A 27695-nucleotide genomic window follows, 5' to 3' on the forward strand; every position below is an offset into this window, starting at 1 on the left:
TGGCCGATGCCCTACACGTCCTATGAAAACCCGGCATTGGCCGATGCCCTACACGTCCTATGAAAACCCGGCATTGGCCGATGCCCTACACGTCCCATGAAAACCCGGCATTGGCTGATGCCCTACACGTCCCATGAAAACCCGGCATTGGCTGATGCCCTACACGTCCTATGAAAACCCGGCATTAGTGAAACCAAAGGGTCACTTTGACACAGCCCCAAGGCTCTCTTTTAGAGCTTCCCTAAAGGGTGCATGAAGGACAGAAATGGCTTCTATTACTAATCCATTCAAGGGTTCTACTATGTACAGGGCATCAGCCACATTGATAACAGGTGATGAAATATTCCATGGCTGCATTGAAATGCCAACCAGGTGCCACCATTCGAAAACAGAAGAGATGTACACCAACACCACGTTGCAGGGGCTGAGAAAATGATACCTTGACACCCTCACACTCTCTCAGGGGAATGACAGCATTATCTCCTCCTTACATGAGTATGCCCTTTGGCCTAAAGTGTTCCTTGGGCAATCACACAGAAATAGTCACATGTGGGATGGAACATGTACAAGGATGTTCACTGAAGCACTGACTGTACATGAGACAAGCTGCAAACACCCTGAATGACTCCACCCCGGCTTCCAGTGGGGCAGGCTCCCAGTGGCAGCCAGGCAGATGAGACAGAGGCTAGAAAGAGTAGGGAAGAGGGGCTGGGCCAGTGAGGAATGGGGAGCATGACAACTATCAGGTGAAGAAGGCAAGATGCAGGATGCCATGAACAGATGGGCCCTCTCTCTCCCTCTTTCCTCCTCTGATATAAATCTATGTCAAAAGATCTATCAAGATGTGCATAAACCCTTACCAGTGGTGACTCTTGGAGTGTGGGATTTGGGGAAATGGAGCTGACATTAAAATCCTACTTTATATTTATAGACTTCTAGATTATTCTATAATAAGCAGGAATTACTACTTTTAACATTTAAAAAACCCACAAAACTAAAAGTTTAAAAGAGCTGGGTCAGCTGAAATAGAGGCCTCACCAGCGGCGGTATTTGAGCCCTGCTCCTTCCGGTGGGCTGAGACCTTCAGGGAAAAGCTTTTGTTCATCGCTGGCTGCCCATCATGCTCCACCTGGCAGGTGAGCTTCACATCATCCCTATGGGCAGATACATTCACCAGGAGCCAGCTCGTCCAGTTATAGGTGCCATCCTTGTTTTCTGGAGGGTTTGAGGCCGTTTCTGTCCGGGACACGTTTCCGTTCTCCAACCAGGTCAGCTGTAGTCTCTGGGGGTAGAACTTCGTCACCTGGCAGGTGAGGTTCGCCTGGTTCTCTGCCCTCATGGGCTGTTGAGTAACCTCCAAGAAGGGTGGAACTGAAACAGCACAGGGCAGAAGCTGTGACCTTGTGGCACAGACAGATCACAGGGAGGGCTCCATAACGTAGCTCCCACCACCACGGTGAGGGTGTCACCAGGACAGTGCTAGGCAGGCAGCACGTGCTCAGACACTGAGGGTGCTCTTTGCCTATGAATGAAATTACTAAGTACAATGCCCGGCACACAGTAGGTGCTCAAGGACTGGTAGCTCCTACTAGGCTAAGAATGGGTGAAATCTATAAGCACCACCCCTGGCATGCAGTTGGAATGTTACAACCGTAGCAAAATAAAGAAAACCACCAAGCATGTAGAGGCTTGGCTCATAGTAGGTGCTCATTAATTGTAGTTGCTATTGGTGGAATAAATGAAACTGCTAGCGCAGTCCGTGGCACCTGGTGGGTGGTCACCTAGCCACTGCCATTAAAATGTTAGTAAGTGACCGGCACATCTAGGGGCATGGGAGGTGGGCAGTTAGGAATTTAGGTTCTAGGCATTTCAAGCCCTGGAGCAAAAGTAGAGTTGGATGGGTGGAGGGTGGTGGGGAACAGGCTTGGCAGCCAGGTGTGGGCTTGGGCTGGGTTTGAGGGTCCTCTACCTCGGATGGCCTCAGACAAGTTGGCAGTCCCACGAAGAGGGTCCCCCTGCAAGGTGACGTGGGCCACCTCGCAGATGACTTGAGAGTGAACGTCCCTGCGGGTCAGCACCACCCTGGCTGTGCTGCGGATGCTGTAGGACACGCTCTCTCCTGCGGGGTCCTCGGATGGCCTCAGACAAGTTGGCAGTCCCACGAAGAGGGTCCCCCTGCAAGGTGACGTGGGCCACCTCGCAGATGACTTGAGAGCGAACGTCCCTGCGGGTCAGCACCACCCTGGCTGTGCTGCGGATGCTGTAGGACACGCTCTCTCCTGCGGGGTCCACGTTGGTCTGGAAGTCTGAGAGCTCATTTCCATTTTTGAACCATTTCAGGGTGATGTCTTTGGGAGAGAAGCCGTGGGACTCGCAGGTGAAGTTCACTGTGTGCTCAGCTGTGGCCCTTGCTGTGGGGCCCGATACCACGGGGGCAGAGGGTTTGGCTACAAAAGGAGCATCGATAATCAGGAGACATGACTGAGATGACCACCACTAACGATAAGCGTGTGACACGTTAAGAACCTTCCGAGACATTATTTTTTACCCTTCCAATAATGTGGAAGGATTAATGAGGGAGGTGTCCTTATTCTCATTTTACAGAGCAGGATGCAAAGGTTGGGAGAGGTGAGGACCCATATGAGGTCCGACAGTGTAGGGGCAGGGCCCAGAGGGAAGTCCAGGCCTGAGTTCAAACTTCTCCACTCCACACAGGGTGATTTCCACCAATTTGGGCACAGGATCAAAATTAACAATCCATCTCATCCTTGGTATTAACTCTTGCTACCCTGCCCCCCTGGAAACAGTGCCAACCCCAGAGAGCATCTATAGAGGTCAGTACAGGGAGTAAGTAGCAAAGTGGCACCACCCTGACGGCTGGAACCAGGCTCCTCAGCCCATGAGAGGGGCGGCCTGGCCTGGCACACTCAGCTCCTTGTCTGTAAAATGGGACAGCAGCATTTCTCCTTCCTGGGATGCAGCGAGGATTAAATGAGGCAACAGAAGCAGTTTTGCTTTGGATAAACAGAAGATGTTTCACAAAAATAAGCGAAAACAGATCTAACTTTAACCCAGACTTTATTCATATCCAAAGCTCTCTCTTCAGGTATTTATGAATTTACTTCATATTATTCATTTTCTCCACAAATATTCCAGCAGGGGCTAATCTGTGCCAAGCGCTAAATTTGAAAGGAAGGAATACTTTTCTGAATCTAGGGTCTTCTTTGGGGTCAGCTTTGGATAGATATTAAAGATCACCAAGTGTGGAGAAAGCCAAAGGGGTTAATTTCTTAATTATCAATAATTACACAGACACAGGGTGCCCAAGCAGGCAGAAGCACTTCCTGGGTCCTGAAAGCACACAAATGGCTGAATCAGAACATGGGCTGTTTCTCCCTGCAGATGGGCCCTAAACATGTCTCCAAATTGCTAATTATTACCCTGTACCTCCTATCGCAATCACCAGGAAGCACATATCACCCATACTTGCATTTGTAAATATTAACTTGCTCCCTAACACCCGTTAAACATTTTGAGGGCACAGTAAGGAGGGTGTCACTTGAAGAAGTCAAGTCATCGAGGCCAGCAGCCTGGATGTCCCCACAGGGCTGAGGGGCTGCAATCAGTTCCCATTTATCCAGGGCTTCTCTGGAGCTGGACACTGGCTGCTCCCTCCATGCCCCTCAGCTCTTTAATCCTCGTTCCATCTCTGTGAGGGGATCCTCATGTGAGCCCCTTTTAGGACAAAGCTCAGAGAGGCCCAGGGCCGAAAGTGGATACACACCCCACCCTGGTAAGATGAGGGAGGATGAATGCAAGCACAGAACCTGGTATGTAGCAGGTGCTTAATAAATGACCCCTGAGCCTGTTATCAGGTCTGGTCACTACTGCTTCTGAATCTACACATTTATCCTTTAGGCAGCAGAACAAAGCAGAGCAGAAACACCAAGAAAAGGCTCAAACCCTGCTCCCTGCAGCTCATGACAAACCCAAATGATAAAAGGAGCAGAAACCACCAAGTGAGGATTCTCTCCCCTTTTCTAAACAATCCCCTCAGGAAACAAGTTTGGTGAATTGGCTTTCAAAACACAAACAAGATCACAGGCGCCTCCCTCCAGAGGAGCCATTTACGGAAGCCGGAAGCATTTTAAAGGAGGAGGGAACAGATTCCTCCGTGACAGCTTGGTGTGTCAAGGCAGGGTGGGTTCTGGGGCTGAACTGGAAGGATGTGCTGGGATTCTGGCGGTTGTTTAGACACACACATTTTCAAGATAGAAGGTCCCCCCGTCCTGAGGCTGGATCTGAGCAGGGCTTTGTCTGGGGCCCCTACCTTGGCCCCCGTAGGCCTGTATTATAAGAGGGGGTCTGGCCAGGCCACTGGGGCCTCCAAAGAGCTGTCTCGGGTACATGTTGTTCAGAAGCATCCACAGCCTGAAAAGCTGTTCTCCCATCTGGCACCACAGAGGACCGTCTTTTCCAACTTGTCCTCTGTGACCTCCGGGTGTCTATCCCAGGGGTTCTTAGTCCTGGCTCTGTACTAGCAAGCATCTTCTGGATTAATTAAAAACTTTAGATGCCTAGGCCCATGTCAGGCCAATTGAAGAGGCATGTCTGTGGTAGAGCCTGGGATTGATTTCAAAGTTTCCCGATGATCCTAAAGAGCAGCCAAGATTGAAAGCTACCTGAGCACACCCTAAGCACCGTTTCTACTTGAGGGCTGGAGGAGCACTGACCCATCTGAGGTTGCATGGCTTCGGCATCACAGAGCTCACATCTGTTGAACATTGACTGCAGGCCAGGTGCTGCCCTAAGCACTCTACAGGATTTAACTCATTCGGCCCCAACTCCTGGTCTGTGAGGCTGGTGTTATCACCTACAAGTGAGGACACTGAGGCCCATGGTGGTGGAGTGCCTTCTTCCAGGTCACAGAGCCAGGAGGTAGCAGAGCTGGGATATGGCCCAGGCAGTTGGACTCTGGCCACGCTCTCCTAACCACAGTTCTGCAGGAGTTCAGGGACAACCTGAATACCGCCACCATTTAAGGCTCTGTGTACATCCTCTCCAATCCTCACAGAACCCCTGAGGGTTGGCAATCATCATCACCATTTCACAGACAGGGAAGCTGAGAACTCAAGGGAAGCCAGGATTCACCCAAGATCACATGATCTTGGGAAAACCCCATTGCTTACTAAGGTCTATCGTCTCCTCAGGCTCGCTGCATCCTCATAACATCCTGGAAAGATTGGTACCATTATCGACATTCTACACATGGGGAAACTGAGGCTCAGCAAGGGGAACTGGGTTGCCCAAGGCAGCACATCTTAAAATAACACCTTGATGGCAGGGCGCAGTAGCTCACACCTGTAATCCCAGCACTTTGTGAGGCCAAGGTGGGTGGATCACCTGAGGTCAGGAGTTCAGGACCAGCCTGGCCAACATGATGAAACACTATCTCTACTAAAAATACAAAAAAAAAAAAAAAAATGCTGGTTGTGGTGGTGGGTGCTACTCGGGAGGCTGAAGCAGAATCACTTGAACCCAGGAGGTGGAGGTTGCAGTGAGCCAAGATGGCGCCATTGCACTCCAGCATGGGCAACAAGAGTGAAACTTCATCTCAAAAAAAATAAAATAACACCTTGATTTAGGGGTGTCTACTCTGCACTGGGTGATTAATACACAGGAACTCAAATCGTTTCCATTCTCCCAAAGGAGTCCCTGATTATCACCAAGGAGCAGCAGCGGGGCCAGATCCTCATCCTGGCACTTTCTCCTTTTATAACAAGTACTATGAAGGAAGAGCCATTTCTTGCCCCTTTTACAGATAGGGACTCTGAGGCTCAGAGAGGAGACCTGTGTGGTAAGCAAGTGGGGGAGCCAAGGTTTGGTCTCCACCAGCCTGACTCACAGCCCCTGTCTCTGTAACACTCAGCTATGCTTGTCAAAGTGTGGAGAAATGCTCCACCCTTCTCATTCCAAACTCTTGCAGTTCTATAGCAATAAGCATAGGCTGAGGCAGAAGAATTGCTTGAACCCAGAAGGTGGAGATTACAGTGAGCCGAGATCGCGCCACTGCACTCCAGTCTGATTCTACAGATGAGGAAACCGAGGCTGAGAAAAGCAAAGGCACTGTCTCCTCATCCCCCAAGTACCCAATGGGCATTTCCAGCATTCCCCAAGCTCTCGTGTCTATCAGTTGAGCAAGTGCCTGAACTTCATGAACCCTGACACTAACCACCACCTTCCCTTTTTCCCTTTGAGATCCTTGACTTCATGCAATTCTAGGGAGAAGCCTCCTGCCATGGCACCCAGATCTGGTTACCATATAGCCATAAACTGAAGTCAGTGGGCTCCTGACGGCCTGAGGGGAGAATATAAACTCTTGTTCCAATGAGCCCCAAGCACCCACCAGGAAATGACTCATTTCCTTATCCTTAGTCCTCAGCACCACGAGTAGGTGAGCATGTGGTCTGCTGGGTTGCAGGAGGCCCAACTCTGCTCCATGGATGCTGCTCAGTGATGTGCAGAGACCTGTCCTTTAGGAACAGGTTCCCATATCATGAGACATCTGCAGGACCTTTCTGATGGGGGCCAGTCCCTCCTACTCCCATAGGATTTGTTGTTTTGTTTTTTCTTTCTTTTTTTGAGACAGAGTCTTGCTCTGTCATCCAGGCTGGAGTACAGTGGCACAATCTCAGCTCACTGTAATCTCCACCTCCTGGGTTCAAGCAATTCTCCTGCCTCAGCCTATGCTTATTGCTATAGAACTGCAAGAGTTTGGAATGAGAAGGGTGGAGCATTTCTCCACACTTTGACAAGCATAGCTGAGTGTTACAGAGACAGGGGCTGTGAGTCAGGCTGGTGGGGACCAAACCTTGGCTCCCCTACTTGCTCACCACACAGGTCTCCTCTCTGAGCCTCAGAGTCCCTATCTGTAAAAGGGGCAAGAAATGGCTCTTCCTTCATAGTACTTGTTATAAAAGGAGAAAGTGCCAGGATGAGGATCTGGCCCCGCTGCTGCTCCCTGGCCTCCTCCCACCTCCCTCCTTTCTCATCCAGGGTATCATTTAGGCTGACAACATGGCAAAGAGGAGTGAGCACTCTACTAGGAGTCAGCAGATTTGGGTCACACCTAGGCCACTTACTTGCTGTGACTGTCTAGGCATGGGATGCATCATCTGGGAACTTCAATGTCTCTTCCTATAATATCTGCACAATCAGGATAAAGCCACCCTCCCTGCCTATGTCCAGCAGTTGTGGGGAGACTTGATTGTTACAATGTCTAGGAGGGAAATTAGGCCATATCCACACACATTAAAACACACACCCCCTCTGATCTAGCAATGGCACTTCCAGTGGGCGTCTCCCACCTGAGTAAGGTCACACATGTATAAGGTCATCCACTGCAGGACTGTTTTAATAGCTCAAGGTTGGGGACAACTTACATATCCATCAATGGAAGACTGTAAAATAAATCTGACATTTCCATAAGCTGGAGTATTCTGTAGCTATTACACAATGCAGCAGGTCTCCATCCTGATATGAAATCTCAGTATCAAATGCTAAGGCTTACATTTGGGAGAGGTTTTCCAATCACCAATGGGTCTAACGGTCTGAATGTGAGTATTCTGAACCTTTAGGAAACTGATGAAAAGGAGAAGTGCTGGCTCCCTGCTTAGTGGTTCTGTTCAAGGAGCTTTCAGTCAGCACCTGTGATGCACCAGGCTCTTCTATGGAAACAATGTCTAACACTGGCGCAGGAACGAGCCTTCCTGGAATCAGATGTGGGCTCTGGTCCAGATCCTGTCACCAACTGGTCCTGTGACTGTGGGCAAGGCCCCTGTCATCTCCTGACTTCAAGTTTCCACCTGTAACTGGGGGTTGGGCTGCATGGTCTGAGGGTCCTTCCTGCACTAATGTCCCAGGATCCAGAGTTAGAACAAGGATTCTGGGGCTCTGGCAGTAAATACAAAATGAGCATCTTTGCTGCCTTAACTGAGGAACCCAAAGTCACCTAGAAGGGAGACCTCCTCCCTGGGGTGAGGGACATTCTATAATGACCCAGCTTTGTTCAGAGCCTTCAGTGACTGCATGAATCAGTCCCTAAACCATACAAGGGTTTTTCTAAAAGACCCACAGAAAATGCCCAAACCTCTGGCTTCTCCTCTCACCAGGGCCATCAGATTAAACAGTAAATCTGTGCCTTTTAGGAATCTTCTCAATTGATGTTTGGTGATGAAATAAAGGAAAGCACACCCTCGCTGCTCCCTGCCCTGGGTGGATTCCTATTGGAAGGGATGAGAACACAAGCTTGGTGGAGCCTGGCACACAGTAGGTTCTCAGAGAGTACCTTTTGCATAGAGGAGACTCGGCCACACTGAGGGGGAAGTGCTCTCTGGAGGCAGCAGGTGAGCTCTGGCCTGTGCCTGGGCAAGTCACTCTATCTGTCAGTTCCCTCATCTGTGGAACCAAAGGGCTGGGCGCGATTGGAAGAGGCCAGGGCTACAGAGCCGGGCAGATGAAGGATGCAGATGTTCCCACCCTTTACCAGCCGTGGAGCCTTGAGCAAATAGCATGACATCTCCAGGCCTCAACTTCCCTTATCTGTAAAAGGGGGAGACATTAATTCATGAAAAGGAGCACCCACCACCACACTTGATTGTTGCTCAAAGAATGGAGGGTGTTATTACTGACTTATTGTCACACACCAGGGGATGAAGGAGGCCCGCGATGTACTCACCACGCACAGACAGCTCAGTGCCTGCTCCAGATTTCAACTCCACGTCGGGGCTCCCTTTCCGGAACTTCACACAGTAGTAGGTGCCGGCATCTGCTGGGGTGATGTTACTGATGCGGATGGAAAAGTCCATGTTGTTTCTCTTTGTGAGGTCTGAAACAGGTGTTACCCGGGGGAAGTGGCCTTCTTTCTGATGGTAGATTAATTCCCGGCCTGGTCCAGCTTCTCTGAACCACTGGATGGGCCCCACAGGGATCAGGGAGGTCACAGTGCAGTTCAGAGTGGCCGACTCTCCAGCTGCAACTGATACGGACTTCTCAGGCTGAATCACCTGCAGCTCCTCCTCACCCAACACTCCTGGAAAGGAGTACAAAGCAGTCATTTTTTTTTTTTTTCATCCTTACATGATCCTCTGTGTTGCCTCAAGTGTTTATCAATGACTTTCATCGACAGGGTGCACACCAGGAGCAGGCTGTGAGGTCAGTATACTGTGTGTATTATCTCATTTAACCCTCACAACAAACCTGCAACATGAGCCTATATTCTAAGTGGGGACACTGAGGCACAGAAAGCTAAGTGACATGGCAGAGAGTGGGTCTGAATGCTCGGAACCTCTCTGGAAGAGTCACATCTGAGCTGGGCTCTCTCATTCCAATCTGAATGAGCTAGAAGGGAGCCTGGTGTTCCAGACAGAGGCAACAGGCTGGGCAAAGTCTCAGAGAAGGGGGCCTGGCATGTGTGGGGCTCTACAAGGCGTTAGATTCTGTTTCCGACCTGGTCCAGGATGTAGGCCCCGAGAAGGGAGGCTGTACTCAGCGGTTTGGGCAGCAGGAGAATGTGGTTTGAGTTCTGGATCCGTGGCCTACAGCTGTGTCCTTGGGCCAGCACTCAGGTGACTAAGAATATCCAGTGTAGACTCATGCCAGTGTGTTTGAGTCCCCGCCTGGAGCCCAGGACTGAGCCTGGCTAGCAAAGTGCCACACAAATGCAAGAGCTGCCCTTAGTTTGCCCTTACTGCTCTCGGCCTTGGTTTCGTCATCTGTAAAATAGTTACTATGACCCCAGCTCGATGGATCTCTGGGAGGATAAAACAAGCCAAGGCTGGGGACAGTGTCCAAATGCAGCATCTGGTTTTTAGAGTCATCAGACCTAGTTTAAAACCTGGCTCGCCCTTTGTTCTTGTGGGACCATAGTTTATCCATCACTTTTGAGTCTCAGCTTTCTTATCTACAGGATGGGTAGAACACCCCCGAGGCCTCTGCTTTGTTCTGAAAAGAAAACAAGATCACACATAGAAGTCACTTAGCCGGGAGCCGGGCACTGAGGAAGATGTTGTTACTATACACTGAATAAACAAGGCGGCGGCTGTAGCTCAAACTTCACTCTCACCAACACCTGCTGATGCCCTATGACCCAGGCCTCAATGTGATGGGGACACACTGGAGCTGGACCCAGTCCAGGCCTCAAGGGCTCCCAAATGTGTAGCTGGAAGGAGTTGTAGAGGTCAGCTGCAGGAGCCTGAGCTCCAATCAGAGACACTGGGGCACACAAGACAGGGACCCTGGGTGGAGAGACTGGGTGCAGGGGAGAGAGCCCAGATAGGAAGAGGAAGGCAGGATGAGGTTGTCATGAGATGCGTTGAAGATGCTTAGGGACCGAGAGAGAACAGTTCAGAGCAAGGCACAGCCAGGGCCTTGATTCTGAACAAGGTGAGGTACAAGAAAAAAAAAAAAGGAAGGCCGGACGCGGTGGCTCACGCCTGTAATCCCAGCACTTTGGGAGGCTGAGGCGGGCAGATCACGAGGCCAAGAGATCGAGACTATCCTGGCTAACACGGTGAAACCCCGTCTCTATTAAAAACACAAAATAAATTAGCCAGGCATGGTGGCGGGCACCTGTAGTCCCAGCTACTCGGGAGGCTAAGGCAGAAGAATGGCATGAACCCGGGAGGCGGAGCTGGCAGCGAGCTGAGACTGCGCCACTGCACTCCAGTCTGGGTGACAGAGCGAGACTCCATCTCAAAAAAAAAAAAAGACAGATCATGATCATAAAGACCTCAGAGAAACACATGCCTAAGAGCTAGAATGGGGGAGAAGGAGATAATGAGGTAGATAGAGGAGTGGCAGCTACCTGGTATGCAGGTGACAGGTGACTTGGGGCCCCAGTTGGACTTTCCACTGACCTTGTCCTGCCCTGACCTGGGCCACCTTTGCCTTGTACATCAGACAAGGCTGCAGCAGATGTCCAGAGCAGCCTCTCTGGCTCTGGCTGGGCAGGAGAGAGACCCTGTGAATTTGCCCAGCAACCCATGGCCTGGCACCACCCCACTGGCAGGGGCAGGGCAGCCAGGGAAAGAGGCTCACAGACCCCTCTCTGCCCTCACTGCAGCAAGCCCAGGGCTATCTACCCATTGTCCTGCCTCTTTCTCCCATTCCCAGCCTCACCCAGTCTTGACTGCAAGGGATCACCCTTGGGGCCCAGTTCTCACGGCAGGTGAGTGGAGTCTCAGAGTACCTAAGACCACTTCACCTGCTCTGGGTGTAAATATGACCATTTCGACTTTATTTTCCTGACCAATCACTTAAGACCTCAACTGCTTTTATTGTCAGGAAGTCCAGCTTCTCATTTCATTTCCATTTGAAGTTGAACATGGCAAGATCTTCATGGCACAGGAGAAAAAAACAGAACCCACAGTGGACAGAAGCCTAGCCAGCATCAGACAGCCTGAGAGGGGTGAGGCTGGTGGCCAGATGTGTGGGAGGCCCGTTCAGGCGGGGACATCAGAGGCAGCACCAGCAGCTGCCAGCAGCACTGAGCTAGGAACTTTCCCAGTAGGTCTGTATTTCAGCCTCAAGACTGGACCAACTGGAAAGGCTGCCTTGAGGAAGCACATCTGCTGGGGCCAGCAGGCCTGGGTGACAGCATGGCTCCTGCCTTAGCCACCTCTGTACCCACCTTCCCTGGACCCCCATTCCATCATCCATAAAGTGGGGTTCTGGCATCCACCCCAGCAGAGTCATGAGGACCCCAACATGGTGGTAAGACTGCTGCATAGGTGCTGGGTAAGTTTTAATTCTCATTCCCGTTATCATCACATAGCTGTATTATTCATATATTTGATTTTCTCTGGATTGTCACATTCCCAATAGTAGGATGTAGGATCTACAAGGGACTGTTTCCAACCTCTTGCCTAAAACAGTGTCATCGATAAAAATATGCAGAATGAATGCCGTAACGAGTGAAGGAAGGATTTTGTCGGCTCCATGACCCTGGGCAAATCTCCTCTCTCTTCATGTGTTAAATGGAGCTGATACTGGCATATCTAGAAGAGGGTGCAGGCCTGGAGCCCGGGACTGAGCCTGGCTTGCAGTTATTATTATCCTTATCAATAACACCGCACGGGGCTGTGAGTCAGCAGTTGGTGAGGGAGCAGGAGGCGCAGGAGAGGCTGCGGAGTCAGGCGTGCAGCATGTTGGAGCAGGGCTATTCTTGTGGTGCAGCCGGAGGCCTGTAATCACACCCCAGGCAGGCGACAATAAAATCTGGAGTTGTGTAGGGTTGGCTCCCCCATTTTTTTTTTTTAGCTCCTCTCAAGCTCTCTCCACCAACTGCAGCCAGATTTAGGCGGCTTAATTAATTAGCTAGTGTTTATAAAGCGTTTGAAGAATTTTAAAAGTGCGACGTAAGTGCCAAATATTATTTTAATCTGTGTATGTGTGTGTTTTTTTTCCAGTAGAGAGGTTTTTTATTTTTTTTTTTTCCTTGCTTGCTTTCTTTTTCTCTGCAGGTTCTGTTCTGAGAATCAGGCTTGTTAAAAATCACTCCTGGTTCTGGGTCTGGGGTCACTTGCTGGCCAAATTATTTCCTGCTCTCTCTTGCCCGCCTGGCAGAGGACGCAACTGTCCAGGGGCCTGAACCGTCTCAGGGAGAGGAGGGCGGCTGGGCAGGCATTCCCACGCACTTCTGGTGGGAGTGGAAATTGGAACATCCTTTCGGGAAAGCAGCTTGGCAGGATGAACCAAAGGTGTGAAATCTGTTCACCAGCCTTTGCTGGGCTGCTCCCTGAGGACGTGACCCCAGATATGGAGTAGGTTTCCTGTATAACAATCTTAAAGATGTTGGAAAAAGCCCAGACGGTCAGCGATAGGAGATGGTTAAGTGAATTACGGCCTATCCCCTATGTGGAATTACAGGCAGCCGTAACAAGCCATTACCATGAAAACGGCGGTCATATAGAAATTTTCACGGCATCATTTTAAATAATATTGTGTTCATGCAAATAAAACCTGTTCATTGCGAGGCATTTAGAGAAAATAAAGAAGTATGAAAACAAAGTAATAATCTCACATCACACCATCAAAGATAACTGCAATCAACATTTTGATGTAGTGAAAATACGAGTGAAGAAAAACAATCTAACATCATACCTTTAGGTAACCAAGAATACGTGCAGACATTCTGCTTTGCATTCACTTAAGTGTTTGCATGAAAATAAAAAATTGAAAATATCCTAATATCCCAGGAAAGGAGATTGGCTGATCCCATTACAGTGAATCCACTTTCACAGATATAGGCCAAGTCTATAGCCATGAAAATGATGGTACAGAATTACAATGGAAATGTGTTACAAGATCAGAGTCTGTTACCAAGTGGTAGATCCGGTGTGATCCCAAACTCCCAGTTTTGGGCAAAAAAATGATATTAACGAGTAGCCATGATTATTTTGAGTGGTAGATTTACATGGAATTTTGCTCGTTTACGTTTTCTGTTTGCACTTCTTTCGCAAGAAAAAAAAGATGAAGAAAATCTATACTCTCTGTATGATCATGACTTTGTAAAATAAAACTATATATAAACAACTGGAGGGTATTAAACGAAGCTATAAAATGTAACTCTCTTTGGATCATGAATCTAAACTTCATGAGGTTTTTCTCTTTTTTTCCCCTCCTACTTTGGGCATTTTTCAGCTTCTCTAAACTGGATGAACACAAAAGAATATTTATAGCATCTCATTTTGATTTTTAAAAATCCTGTACATGTAATGATGTATGTTACCGTATGTGTACTGTTTGAATGAACCTCTCCTCCAGGGATTTAGTCTGTTTTGTTCACTGCTGTTTCCCCAGCTCCTGCTACTGTGGTTGGCACAGTGTAGATTGCTCAATAAATATTTGTTGATTGGTCAATCGCATGTCCAGAGAAAAAGGTTTGCAAGGACGATAGGTTAAACATGGCACTGCTGTTGTGTGTTACACCTGGGAAATGGGACTGAGGTAGGATGGAGGTTGGCATGTTTTCTTATTGCTTTATAATAAATCATATATTGTATTTTTTTGCAGTAAGCATTTATTGGTTTTGGAAAAAAGTTGAAGTAATGAAACAAAACACATGAACATGTTTTCTAAGGGGAGAAGTCAGCACAGTGGGTGGTCACCATGCTTGTTGTAAGAGGAACTCAGTGCCCACAGCAAGGGCGGTCAGTGCTGCATTCTGGATCCTTCCGTGTGCCAGGCCCTGAGCTAAGGGCTATGAAATGGCTGTGTCCCTGGACTCATGGAGCTTCCCCCCTCGAGGCAAAGATGGATTTCAAAGAAATCACTCAAATGATTACATCTGGAATATACCTAACCCCCTTGGGCAAGAGGCTCCTGCTGGCACCTTAGATCCCATCTCCCGGCCCCTTGTTGTGACCTGCTTCTCCCGCCACATCTCCTTTCTCTTCTTTGAACTGGCCAAGGATGGTGCGACCACCTGCATCGAATGCCACTGAGAGATGCAGTCAGATGAGGGCTGAGAACTGACCACTGCGACTTAGAAAATATATTTGATTTCTTAAAAAACAATGTTCATGTGTGTGGCTTTTCAGATTAAAAGATGAAAATAATTTTCATAAAGAGAAAAAAACTACGCATAGTCACTTTTCTTTTTTGTTTTTTTTGAGACAAAGTCTCACTCTTGTCACCCAGTCTGGAGTGCAATGGTGCCATCTCGGCTCACTGCAATCTCCACCTCCCGGGTTCAAGTGATTCTCCTGCCTCAGCCTCCCGAGTAGCTGGGGTTACAGGCACCTGCCACCTCGCCCAGCTAATTTTTGTATTTTTAGTAGAGATGGGGTTTCACCATGTTGGCCAGGCTGGTCTCAAACTCCTGACCTCAGGCGATCTGCCCACCTCAGCCTCCCAAAATGCTGGGATTACAGGCATGAGCCACTGCACCCGGCCCACATAGATGCTTCTTCTAATAGAAACAATATCAACTTAGAACTGAAGCTTGAGGTGGGGGTGGGGAGGGCTGCCTTGCCCTGGGGTGTGAGTCTTCCAGAAGCCTGTCTCATGGGGCAGGGAGAATGAAGCTAACAAGCACATTTCCCAAGAGCCAGCCTTGCCCAGGTGCTCACTGCCATTGCATGGGAGCTTGCCCATCCCCTGGAAGCAGTGGGCCACCACAGCAGGAGTCACAGGGACAGGCTGGAGGCCACCTGTTTGGATTCTTTGTAGATTCTTTGTTTGCACTCAAGGATGGCCAGGGCCTGGGAGGCTATGGCTGGAGCTCTGGCAGTGCACAGGGCTCAACATTCTAGAGTGGCTGCAGTGATACCCGGCTCCCTTCTTCCCTCACCATTATTGTTATTCACCGTCCTCAGAAGGCTGTGATTTTCTGCCCCACACTTATAGCAGCTCCTCATCAGGGGCTGCCTCTACTATCTTCTGGGTGTGACTTAATGCTATGTGCAAGAGTATGCAGTGCAAGAGTGTGCATTAAAGAGGGTGCTCACAGGATGTAGTACAGGACCTTGCAATAGCACATGTGAACATAAATGTGCATTAAAGTGGATGCATACAGGAAGTAATAAAGGGCTATGCAGAGAACATGTGAACATTAAGTGTGCATTTAAGTGGATGTACACAGGATGTAGTACAGGGCTGTGCAATAGAACATGTGAATATGAGTGTGCTGAGTGTGCATACGAGTATGCACATGAGAACACATGTGTACATACATGTATGAGTGTACAGAGCATAAGCATCTGCACACACATGTACACATGGGTGGGCACAAGGAGGAGTGTGAAAGAGACGGTGCCTGTGTGCCGGAATATGTCAGAGTGCAGCACAGGAGTGTGTCTGAATGGGAGCTAGGGATCATGGGTGTGGGCATGTGAATTGTGTGCAGGAGAGTGTCTGAATCATGGTGGCCTGGGCGTGTGTGGGAGGGTGTGAGTGTGTGGGAGGGTGATGCAGGAGCGGCATGCACGTGAGTGTGGTGTGTATGTGTGTGTAGAGGGTGTGTGTGTGGGGGTGGCACGTGTGTGACAGAGTGGTGAATGCGTAAATGTGATTGTGAGGGTATGCGCACTGACAAGCAGGGAGGTATGCACATGCCACTATTTGTGTGGACCCCAGGTGTCCGTGCGCCTGTGTTTGGGAATGTGTCCAGCTGGGAATGTGCCTGGCATAGATGAGGTTGCTGTGTAAGTTTCCACAAGCACAAGGGTGATGGAGGATGTGAGAAGGCACACTTCCCTCAAGTCTACCATGGGCTCCTGGTGGTCAACACCCTGTGTGGTATCTGTCTAGGGTCCTGCCCTTGATAGGAGGTGCTAACCTTTCTAGAGCACCTACTTACTATGTGCTGGCCACAGGGCACAGCAGTGAACAGGCCAGCCCAGAACCATCTGCTGGAGCCCATGACCCCATGCAGGGAGGCAAAAGGTAGCTGGGGCTGCATTCATGGTCGGGGCTGCACCAGTGGATGGCTGCATGGATGCCGCAGTTCCCAAGAAGAGACCTTGGGGATCCAACAGCCATGACTACACAGCGATTTCCTCTGGAGTCAGAATGATTCATTCATGCCCTCTCAAACCTCACTCTGCTGCCAGACCCTGTCCTAGATACCACAGAAAACAGAGCTAAATAAGACAAGCCCTTGCCCTTGAGAATATCTTAGCATGTGGGGCCATCCTGGACATGAGCAATGACCACACACATGGCGATCAGTGTTGCAAGAGGAGGTCTGGGGATGGGGTTCTGGAAGAGTGAAACCCAGGAAGACTTCCTGGAGCTGGCGGTCCCTGAGCTAGGTCTTAAACACTGACAGAGGCTGGGGTGAAGGAAGGCATTCCAAGAGGAGGTAACCACATGAGCAAAGATGCAGAGGTGACAGGACTCAGGGTAGAGTCCATGGAACATGCTCACTGGCTATAAGGAAGCTGAGATGGGGAGGACCTGGGACTGGGCTGACCTAGTGCCCTGAAGGATGGTTTCGGTTGCCCATCTGAAGAACAGACCAGCACTGGGAACATTCTGCTGGCACCACTGGATACACCCGTTGGGCAGGGACAAAGCAGGTGCTGTGGTAGAAACTGCTACCTGCATTGAAGCCACCAAAAATGAGGATGCATGTGGCCTGGCAAATGAGCTGAGGGCTGGCCCAGTGGCTCAGGGTCCCCACTCCTTCACCCTTGCCCTGGGTAGCTCTGAGAACTCAGTGCTGTGCCATATCCCTGCAAGGAAGGGGCAGACTCTGGTGGCCCCTTCCATGCAGTAGATAAACTAAGGTGGTAAGACCGTCCGGAGCTCAGGCTCTGGGGCCGGATGACCTTTATGTCTTGTCTCTAGCAGGGTGATTGGCAAAGTCGCTTTTCTCTAAGCCTCCGTTTCCTCACCTGTAAACAGGAAATGCAGCTCCCTCCCTCCCCAGGTCAGATGCTCTGTAGTTAGAAGTGCTGGACTGAAAATGAGACATTTCCTTGACTTCCTTTCATCCACGTCCCACAACCCATCTGTTAGGAGATCCTGCTGGCTCAACTTCTAACACATGGCCAGACCCTGACCTCTTCTTACCACCCTGACTGAACCTCCACGCTGACCTCCCTGCCTCTGCCTCACCTCTCTACCAGCCACGTTCCCCCAGCAGCCAGAGGAGCCTCTAAAACCTAAGTCAAGTGACATTCCTCCTTCGTGCAAAACCCTCCCACAGTCCCCACTGCACTCACAGTGAAATCCAGAATTTTTACAGTGGACCCAGGGGTCTACAGCCTTGTTCTTCCCAACTGTGCCGGATTCTCCACTCACCACATGGCCTTTGCACTCACCATTGCCTCTGCCTGGCACTTTCATCCCTAGATATCTACGTGTCTGGCTCCCTCCCCTCCCTCAGGCCTATCTGAGAGGCCTTCCTTGGCCATTCTGTCTAAAATATTATCCACTTCAATGTCCCCGGCTCTGCTTAATTGTTCTGTATATCATCCCCACTCAAAAAACTATGCATTTCCTTGTTAATTTTTTTAAAAGTGCTCATTTCCCTATCATAGACTCTTATAAGTCCTTTGAGAGCAGGAACTGAGTTTTCTTCCCTAGGGTTGGAGCAGTGCCTGGCACTGGTTGAAAGTATGTTTTGATTTGGATTCCAACTCTGCTACCCATGAGACTCCAGGAAATGTCTCACTCCCTCTGGACCTCTGGCTCTTTATCTGCGGAATGGGTCTCATGATGATGATGATGATGATGATGATGATGATGATGATACTAGGGTTGTTCTGAGAATGAAACGGGCTAGCGTGCCTGGCACAGAGTAAGTACTCAATGCAGAGCAGCTGTCACCATGCAGATGGGTGTCTAAAGATGAAGGGGACGACAGATGACCACGTCCTTAAGCCTGAGAGGCTCAGGATCCTCTCCGAGGGAAAAGCAGCTCTGCCTCAACGCATGCATGAGGTGAGCAGGCTAAGCACACTGCTGGCAAGGAGTCGGGGGGACAGGCAGTGCTGGGAGCCCTGTGGAGCATTTGCTGGGTTCAGATGGAACCTGGAGGTGATGAAGCGATGCTTGCAGTGTGACCCTGTTTGCAAAGTGGCAGGAAAAGAACTGCAAATCTGTGTAAATATCCTTTAGACTTAACAGGCTTTTGGGGGACCAGCAGAGGCTGGAAGAGCAGGTAGAGGACATTGACATCTACTAGGCTTGGTGCCTTGACAACCTAAGGACCTTCTTTCCTTCTCCCCGTTTTGCAGAGGAAGAAACCGAGACCTGGAGAGGCTGAGAGCTTGGGAGTTTCTCCCAACCACCAGGCCCCAACCACTGCCCTGAGACAGGCCCTGCTGCTGCACAGCTACACTTTCATGGGGGCAATACATGGGCTAGGCCAGATAACCAGAAGCCTTCATTTAGCCCTCAGGACATTCCAGCCCAGAGTGGCAGGTGCTATTGTCACTATCCCCTCCTACAGATGAGGAAGCAGAGCCTGGAGAGGCAGGTAAGTGGCAGAGGTGGGATTCCAACACTGGAGCCTGGAGCCACCCCATGCAATCGCTTCTCCCTGCGACAGGTTCCCTCCAGTACGGGCTTCTGGATTCTCAGGTTGCCAAGGATGCGCACACATTTTCCCAGCCGAGATAAAGGCCCCCTTAAAAGCGACACGCATTTATTAAACGACATTTGCCAGGGTTTCAGCACACTGCCGGCAGCAGTCAGTCTCCGGACTGACGGGATTTTTCCCCAAGCTGACACTATTCACTGATTCCTTTTATAGAGCATTTTGCAGCTTGCAAAAGCACTTTCCACGGCTCTTAATTCCTTAACCCTCAATAGTCACCCATTTGGGAGGAAATAACGTTAGTAGTTCCATTTTGCAGATGGGGAACCGGAGGTTCGGAGCTGGGAAGACACCTGCCCCAGAGTACACAGCCAGTAAGTGGCACATGCTGGACTCCAATTCAGGAATGTGTCCCAAAGCAGAAGCCCCCCCATGGCCTCTCCTGCCAGAGGAGTCTGTGGAGTCATCAGGACAAAGGGCCAGGAGGGCATGCAGGCTAGAGCATCAGGGCTGGAAGGGACCTGCAAGAGAGGAGCTGAGCCGAGCCCCCTGGTCACAGAAGGAGAAACTGAGGCTGAGGGGGCAGAAGAGTGGGGAGTGGGTTTCAGGTCTCCCTGCTGGCAAAAGATGGAGCAGGGACTCCACCAGCTTTCAAAATTCCCAAACCATAAAATGATGACAATCACATAACAGCAGTAACAATAGCTAATAAGCGCCGATGCTGCCCAGAGCAAGACAGGCCTCATGGAACCTCTGCAGGAACCCAGTAAGACAGGGCTGTTACCACCCCCATTTCACAAAGGACCACTTTGTGAAGCTTTGGGAGGTACAACCATTTGGCCAAGGTCACAGGGCTGCCAAGCAGTCTGATTCCACCTCCCTCTGTCCTAACCCCTACCCCGCACCAGACTGCCTCATGCAGTGACCCTCTGGAGGAGGCTAACCTCAAGGTGGGGCCTCCAAGCCAACCCCCAGCCTAGAGTGCAGCACTAATTACGTCACGTTTCATGGTTTGCAGCACCTGATCATTCATCATGGTGTCTAAAGTGGGGCAAGCAGTTTGTGTAGCCAGAATTTTAAGTACGAATTCTGGGGTTTCTTGGCTGCCGCCTCCTATCCCTCCTGGCATTGATATCTTTGTGCTTCCTGATATCTTAGGGTTCTTTATGACAGCTTGATGGGCAGGGAATTGTGGTATGATCCTGGCCCTGGCCGCAGAGGTGGGACTGTGGGGTAGTTAGGGAATGAGCTTTGCTTGTACCTCACAATTCCAAGCCTGCTCTTTAAAAGGGGGCTTTTAGTACCCACCTTGTTATTTCATTCAATCAGTATCTTTTAACCCACCTACTCTGTGTCAGGCCCGGTGCTGAGGTCCTGGGAGGCCCGACGGTGAGTAAGAGACACAGCCCATCTCTCATGCAACTTACGGTGAGTAAGAGACACGGCCCATCTCTCATGCAACTTATATCCTAGTGGGGGAGACAGGGCTGAAATAATGTAACGAATTAATATAGAAACGGCTAGGAGCACTAGGCAACAGGCAGATTTCGCCCAGTGATAGAAAATCACAAGCGAGAACCTCTTTTGGAATGGGATGGTTGGGAAAGCATCCGAGGAAAGGAGGTGGCACCTGAGACCCAAAGGAAGCGAAGACCAGGGAAGATGTTCCCATAGAAGAGACAACCGGTGCAAAGGTCCTGGGGTGGGAAAGAACCTGGTGAAGGGCCAGAAAGGAGGCTGCCAAGGCTGAAGCCCAAGGAGCAAGGAGAGTGGTCAGAGGTGAGGATGAAGAGACAGACATGGTTCAGAAATGCCATACGGTAAGGACTTTGATTTTCTACTAAGGGTGGTGGGAACCACTGAAAAACATTTCAGCAGAACCAAAGATGACTTGATTCACTCCAGCTGCTATGGGTGAAGAGCCTGAAGGGTGCAAGGGTGGCTGTGGAAAGCAGCCAATGGGGATGCTGCAGCATTCAGGGGCCTAAATCCTAGCTCTGCACATAAAAGCTGTGTGACCTTGGGCAAGTCACTTTACCTCTCTGAGTCTCAGTTTCTTCATCTGTCCAATGGGTTAATGGTATTTCCTATCTTACAGAACTGTGGTGAGAATTAAATGAGAGAATGCATAATGATCCTGTCACAAGCCAGACATGCTCCATGTCAGGTGCTCAATGAGCCACATCCTGCTGGTCTGGTCGGCCCTGACCCCTGCTCACTCCCCCACCTCTTCTCCTTTCACTCCAGCCCCACTGGGCTCTTTGCAATTCCTGGAACATACAAGCTCATTCCTGCCTCAGGGCCTTTGCACCTGCCATTCCTCCCACATGGAGGGCTCTCTTCCTGCTATCCCCGTGGCTACTGACTACTCTTCCATTTTCTTTTCCTTTTTTTTTTTTTTTTTTTTTTTTTTTTGAGACAGAGTCTTGCTCTGTCACCCAGGCTGGAGTACAATCTCGGCTCGCTGCAACCTCTGCCTCCTGGGGCCAAGCAATTCACCTGCTGTAGCCTCCAGAGTAGCTGGGATTACAGGCACACGCCACCATGCCCGGCTAATTTTTGTATTTTTAGTGGAGATGGGGTTTCGCCATGTTGGCCTGGCTGGTCTCAAACTCCTAACCTCAGGTGATCTGCCCAGCTCAGCCTCCCAAAGTGCTGGGATTACAGGTGTGAGCCACCATGCCCGGCCTTACTTCTCCATTTTCTTGAGGCCTGTGCTCTTTAAAGCAGCCCTCTCTCTGTCCTAACCTTCTCCTTTCCCTCCTCCTGCTTTTCTCCCCAGCTACGTGGCATCATTTGTTTACCTGGGTGTATTTTTTTCTTCCTCACTAGAATGTCCGCTGCACGAGAGCAGGTGTTTTTGTCTGTCTTGTTCACATTTGTATCCTCCAAGCACCTAGAGCCCTCCCTGGCACATAGTAGATGCTCAAAAATATTTGTTGAATGAATATTTACAATTAAAATGACCCTAATAATGACTGCAAAGTGGTTAAGGGTAAAGTGAGGAGTGGAGCCTGGCTTTACCTCTCACTGGCTGTGTGGCCTAAGGATGAGCCCCACTTGGCCTTGGGAAGCCTCAGTTTCCTCATCTGTAAAGTGGGGATGAAGGACCATACTGTTTGGCTCATGGTGAGGGTCAGACAGCAGTTCACGGGAAGGGATGTGGAGAGAGTATGGGTGGGTGAAATGACACCCCATGTCTAGCACTCACTTTATGATACCCCCCGATTCTCCTCTCCCCAGCAAAAATAGGGGCAGGGGACAAGCATGGTAGAGAGTTGATCAGTGTCAAAGCTGAGGCTCATTACATCATTCCTTCTCATCTTGCATATGTTTGAAATTTTCCAAAATAAAAAGATAAGGAAGAGCTAACACATGTTCAAGGCTCAGCCTGTGCCGAGCACATCGTGTACCGAGTATTTCTTCCACCACGGGCTTCCATTTCTGGAGAACACCGATGGTCGGCCTGAAGAATGGAACTGTAGAAACGGCGCTGGTATCACCGCCCACCTGCTCCAGCCGTCCCTCCTGCCTGGGAGGCCCATCGCTCACTCCCGGCTTCCAATCTCCCTCCTGATCCGAGCACCTGATCTCCCTGGGCTCTTGGCGCTAATCTGCAGCCATCTAACACCCTGCGCCCCCGAATGAATGTGCCAGGAAATCTTACAGACACAAAGAACCAATTCTGCAGCGTTTCCGACTTCCACCTCAGCTGTTTTGCATCTCTCTGGACCGAGGGCCTGGCAAGACACCTGGCAGGGAAAATCTATCTCATGGAGGGCTTCATCAGAATAACCACCCCAGGAACACCCGAAGTTTACAGGAAAGCAGATTCAGCTGTGAAAATAGATGCTTCCTTCTCTAGTACGGGGACAGGGACGCACCTTGGGGACACACACTGCCCCCACCTCATAGGAAGGTGCACTGATAGAAATATGAGAGGAGGCCGGGTGCGGTGGCTCATGCCTGTAATCTCAGCACTTTGGGAGGCTGAGGCGGGCGGATCACTTGAGGTCAGGAGTTCGAGACCAGCCTGACCAATATGGTGAAACCCAGTCTCTACTAAAAATACAAAAATTAGCCGGGTGTGGTGGTGTGCGTCTGTAGTCCTAGCTCCTGGGGAGGCAGAGATAGGAGAATTGCTTGGACCCAGGAGGCAGAGGCTGTAGCGAGCCTAGATCGCACCACTGCACTCCAGCCTGGGCAACGAAGTGAGGCTCCATCTCAGAAAAAAACAAAAAACAAAAAACAAAAAAACAAAAAAACCAAAAAAACAAAACGAGAGCATCACTAAGGGAGCAGGGTGCCATCACACCTGGGCCTCAGTTTCCCTACCTGTCAAGCAAGCCTCAGTGACGGCTAAGGAATGGCACAACAGTTAACCACATAGGCTCTGTGATTAAGCTGACAGTGGCTATCCAAATCCGGCGCTTACTGTGTGGCCTTGGGCAAGCTGCTTCACCGTTCAGAGCCTCAGTTTCCTCGCTGATCGAATGGGTCCGAAGATACCGATGCGTATCACCAGGTGGCTGTGAGCACCACCGGGGTCGCACACACCAAGTGCTGAGCCCAGGAAGCAGAGAACCCAGATGGTTCCTGTAAGTATTACGTTAGTGTTTTCCCACGGAATTCGGGATCCTGTCAGATTTCTGGCTGAAACAGTGGAAAGTTCCAGCACAGCTCAGTTTTTAAAAGCCTTGGCCTGGACCACAGGAGGCTTGGCATTCCAGCCGGGCCTTGCCATGGATCTCCTGCGTGGGCTCAGCCAGTTTTTTTTCTCTCTGTTCTTTTGGCCGCACAACAAGGCACTGGATGAAAGCACAGAGGGCTCTCTCAGGCCCCCTACAGCTTTGCAGGTCCGGGAATCCACAACTGCAGACCTGTGGATCCAGAGACACCTAGAGGCAGGCTGTGCCCACAGCGCTCAGTCCCTAGTAACAGGCAATTAAATCACTCTAGCCTGGGTTTCTACTCAACTTGTCCATCCCCCAACAGCATAAAAGCTGGGCGACGTGGTGGCTCACGCCTGCAATCCCAGCACTTTGGGAGGTGGATCACCTGGGGTCGGGAGTTCAAGACCAGCCTGACAAACATGGAGAAACCTCATCTCTACTAAAAATACAAAATTAGCCAGGCGTGGTGGTGCATCCCTGTAATCCCAGCTACTCGGGAGGCGGAGGTTGTGGTTGAGCCGAGATCGCACCATTGCACTCCAGCCTGGGCAACAAGAGCAAAACTCCGTTCAAAAAAAAAAAAAAAGCTACAAGGAAGATATCAAGCTGAAGGACATTTGTTCACAGAACAGCCTTTGCTGTTTTTTAAGTACCCCCTATGTGTAAGCAACTGTGCTAGATGCTTTATGAAAATCCATCCCAATGTTATAAATGAGGAATCAAAACAGAATAAAGCCATGCTAATTACAACACTGGTTAATATGTACTGAGTGCTTACTACATACAAGGCATGGCTTCCATGTATAATAATTAATAATTATACATGCATTAATTAACTTAATCCTCGCAATAGAGTGGCTAATACCATTCCTCTTTTACAGATGAGCAAAATAAAACACAGATTTCTGCAAATTGTCCAAGTCAGTAGCAGGGTTCAGATCAACACCCAGGGGTCTTAGCACTGTCTTAGCACTACTCTAGGTTGTGTGTCTGCGAGGAGAGGCTCCTCTGACCTCCCCCCAGGAGGCACATTAAGTTGAACCTCGAAGGATGAGTAGGATTCGGACATAGGAAGACAAGGAGGTACAGGAAGGGCATTTCTGATGGCAGGAACAGCACGGGCCGAGGCCCAGAGCTGAGAGTTCAGCTGAGGGCATGGATCCGTACAAAAGCATTTACCAAACGGAGTGAGGCTGCATGCTAATGGGCGTTCTACAAATCAAATGCCTCTTGTTCGTATGTTCAGGGAACACTGGAGTAAATGTGACCCAGCTCGGGATTCTACAATGCAGGGCTTCTCAGGGTCTTTGGGGTGCTCGCATGGCTGAGTAGCCAGCAAAGCTCTGGTCTGCAGGGAGGAAGCCTTGTTATCCTGCAGCATCTCAACAGGTCAGCTTGTTGGAAAACATGTGGCTGGAAATCAGGCCTGGCAGGGAGGAAGCCCAGGCCTCACGGCAGCTTTGTGTTTTTTTTTAAAGAAAACTTGGACCCACTCAACAGTTTTGAGCTGGGGAGTGACATGATCTGGAGTTGTGTTGACAGGCCAGAAATCTGAGCACATTTAAAAAGAGAGGGGGGGGGGAACCTTCCGTCAGTCCAAGACTACAAATAAGAAAATAACCTGTCGCACGGAGCCATTGGAAGCAGCAAGCGAGCGCGTGTGGGATCCGTACAACACTTTTAGACTCCCTTCCTCTCGCACACCCCCTCTCCATCTGTCGCAAAGGGCACCAGGAAGATGCAAGGAGGAATATTCCAGCTCTGGGGGCTCCAGAGCTCAGCAGCCCAGATGGGGGGCGCTTACGGGAGCCACATCACCCCTCATGTGTTGTTACTGGTGAGGACTAAGGGACTGTCAGTATTTCCACCCTCAGCAGGCTTTCAGAGAAATGCTTGTGACTTCATCAAAACCTCTGCCCAGAGAAAGAACTCTTCCACAATCCTCCGCCCAAGCCCAGAGAGGGGCCTCTCTCACTCCCTCTCCAGCTTGGACTAAATCATCCTGATTATGTCACTGAACTTATTCCTTAGGAGCCACCCAGCAGGAAGGCCAGTATTCAAAATCCTGGCTCCTCTCTATCACTTGTAAGTTACTTCCCCGGTTTGGGACTCAGTTTTCTGCATCTGCAAAATGGGGATAAGAGCCAATTCATGTTTTGCGGATGAGATGATGCAGGTGCAGCATCTAGCTTGGAATGCTGTTAACTATTTAATGAACGTTGGTTCTCCTCCCTTCTCTCAACACATGGTTCACACCAGCACTTCATAGGTGCTGCATGACTGCAAGTACAGACATGAATTATGGTGAGTTCCCAAGGGCTGGTAAAGGCCAGAAAGTACTCAGAGAAAACTACGGCTTTAAAGGAGCTTCCAACGGCCTGAGCGTGTCGAGCCAAAGCACTCCCGCCCTGTTGTCTCTTCTTAAGAAAGAGGAAGTGAGATTAACTTTACCATTTAGGAAAGTACAGAGGAGTCCCCAGAGTGTCACCCTCTACCAAAGGGTCAGAGGTTCACTGGGGGGCTCTGCTTCTCCCCAGATCCTGAACTGCAACTTGCCTTGGCCTCCTCCAGGCCAGAGAGAAGAAATGAATGGGAGTTTACCTGAGGTCGGCCTGGGGAGTGACTTAGAGGTCTCAAGGCCTCGCTGGGGCCAAGCAGGCATCCTGTGGGTTCAGCGTCAGGCCCTGCTGACACAAAATCAGGTGCCAGGTGTCCCCAGGCCCCAGTCCTTTGCCCTTCTCCCAGCCTCAGAATCTCCCTCAGTGCAGTTGTTTTAGGAAACAGGCCTCACATTGGGTCCAAAAACATAGGTTGGTGACTTCACTGGGATCTTTTTAGAATTTCCCTTTGGCAGCATTTGTGCTAAAAGCAATCTTTAGAAACTTCTTCCCTTGCCTCCCCCAACCAAGATAATTCACATGATTGGCCCTACCCCCCCAAAACAGTGATCATGTGAAGACACAGCAATCATGTGACACCTCCCAGGCTGACAGTTCTGCCTGAGACACTAGTAGTCATTCAATCCAAAGCCGCCTTCCTAAACCTGACATTTCAGTTTCTCACTCGAACAAATCCATTTTCTTAGAAAATTGGACAACTGCCTCCTTGTACCTTCCTACCCTCATATCCTGTCTACTTCTTTGTTGTAAATTCCATGTCTGGAGCAACAGGAGGAGGGGCCTGAGGCCCCATCCTTCAGCCAAACCAGGTGACTTCCCTGCCCAGGCCCATGGTGTGACCAGGACCCTGAAGAACAGAGACTGAAGGATGCTGGGAGGCTTGAGCTATGATGGTCGCACCCCATCCCTTCCCCACCATCCTCGACCAAGAAATTCATTCTTACCTCCTAAGATTTATTTATTTCAAAGCTAATCTTGGCCCCTCTGCTGCTCCCACTTTTTCAGGCTATTGATGCTGAATGGATTGGAACGGAAGTTTTATGGCCCAATCTTTACCATTTTATAGATTGTTTTTATAGGCAAAAGGGGGAGATGTGCTCACAAGAAAGGTGTTGGTGTTCCCAGCCAGTGCCCCAGGAAAGGCAGGCTGCCCATCTGAACACTTGCTAATCAGCGTCACTGCTCATTTGCCAGGGACCGAACCACAGGCTCCTGGTCGGAGAAGGGTCTGGAATAGACATTTAGAAATTAACTCGGGCCCAATTCCCTTCTTCAGGAAAATTAAGCACTTGTGATTGACACTTGTGCATTTCTAGGCCAGGAAGGATGGCAGGGCAAGAACTCAGACTTCTGCAGGGTACAAATGGCCGGCTCAGGCAGGAAGGAGCAGATAGGAGATGCCACTCACTGGAGAGACATGAACTGTATCAGTGCTCCCTTCCACCCAGCAAGGACCAAACTATAACTGAAAACAACTGGGGGTGGGGTTGGGGGGGGAGTATAGACAAAGGCAACCATGTGGGTGAGGGATGGAGCCCTCTCCCTACCTAGGTATCAGATCCAAGGAATTGGGAA

General features: G+C 50.0%; 1 protein-coding gene across 3 annotated transcripts in view; it reads right to left on the reverse strand.

The window, feature by feature from the left end:
* The window catches only part of LOC105512773 (tyrosine-protein phosphatase non-receptor type substrate 1), a 45456-nt gene that overhangs the window by 15045 nt on the left and 2716 nt on the right, over positions 1 to 27695 (reverse strand). For all 3 annotated transcript variants that reach the window (XM_011943371.1, XM_011943370.1, XM_011943369.1), the window contains 4 exons: positions 8738 to 9091; positions 2197 to 2447; positions 1970 to 2036; positions 1039 to 1371 (listed from right to left, as the gene is read on the reverse strand). In XM_011943371.1, coding sequence (XP_011798761.1) covers positions 1039 to 1371; positions 1970 to 2036; positions 2197 to 2447; positions 8738 to 9091 — 1005 coding nt within the window. The remainder of the gene's footprint in view (positions 1 to 1038; positions 1372 to 1969; positions 2037 to 2196; positions 2448 to 8737; positions 9092 to 27695) is intronic.

This window comes from Colobus angolensis, unplaced genomic scaffold (genome assembly GCF_000951035.1).
Source record: "Colobus angolensis palliatus isolate OR3802 unplaced genomic scaffold, Cang.pa_1.0 Scaffold219, whole genome shotgun sequence".
NCBI classification, from domain to species: Eukaryota; Metazoa; Chordata; class Mammalia; order Primates; family Cercopithecidae; genus Colobus; species Colobus angolensis.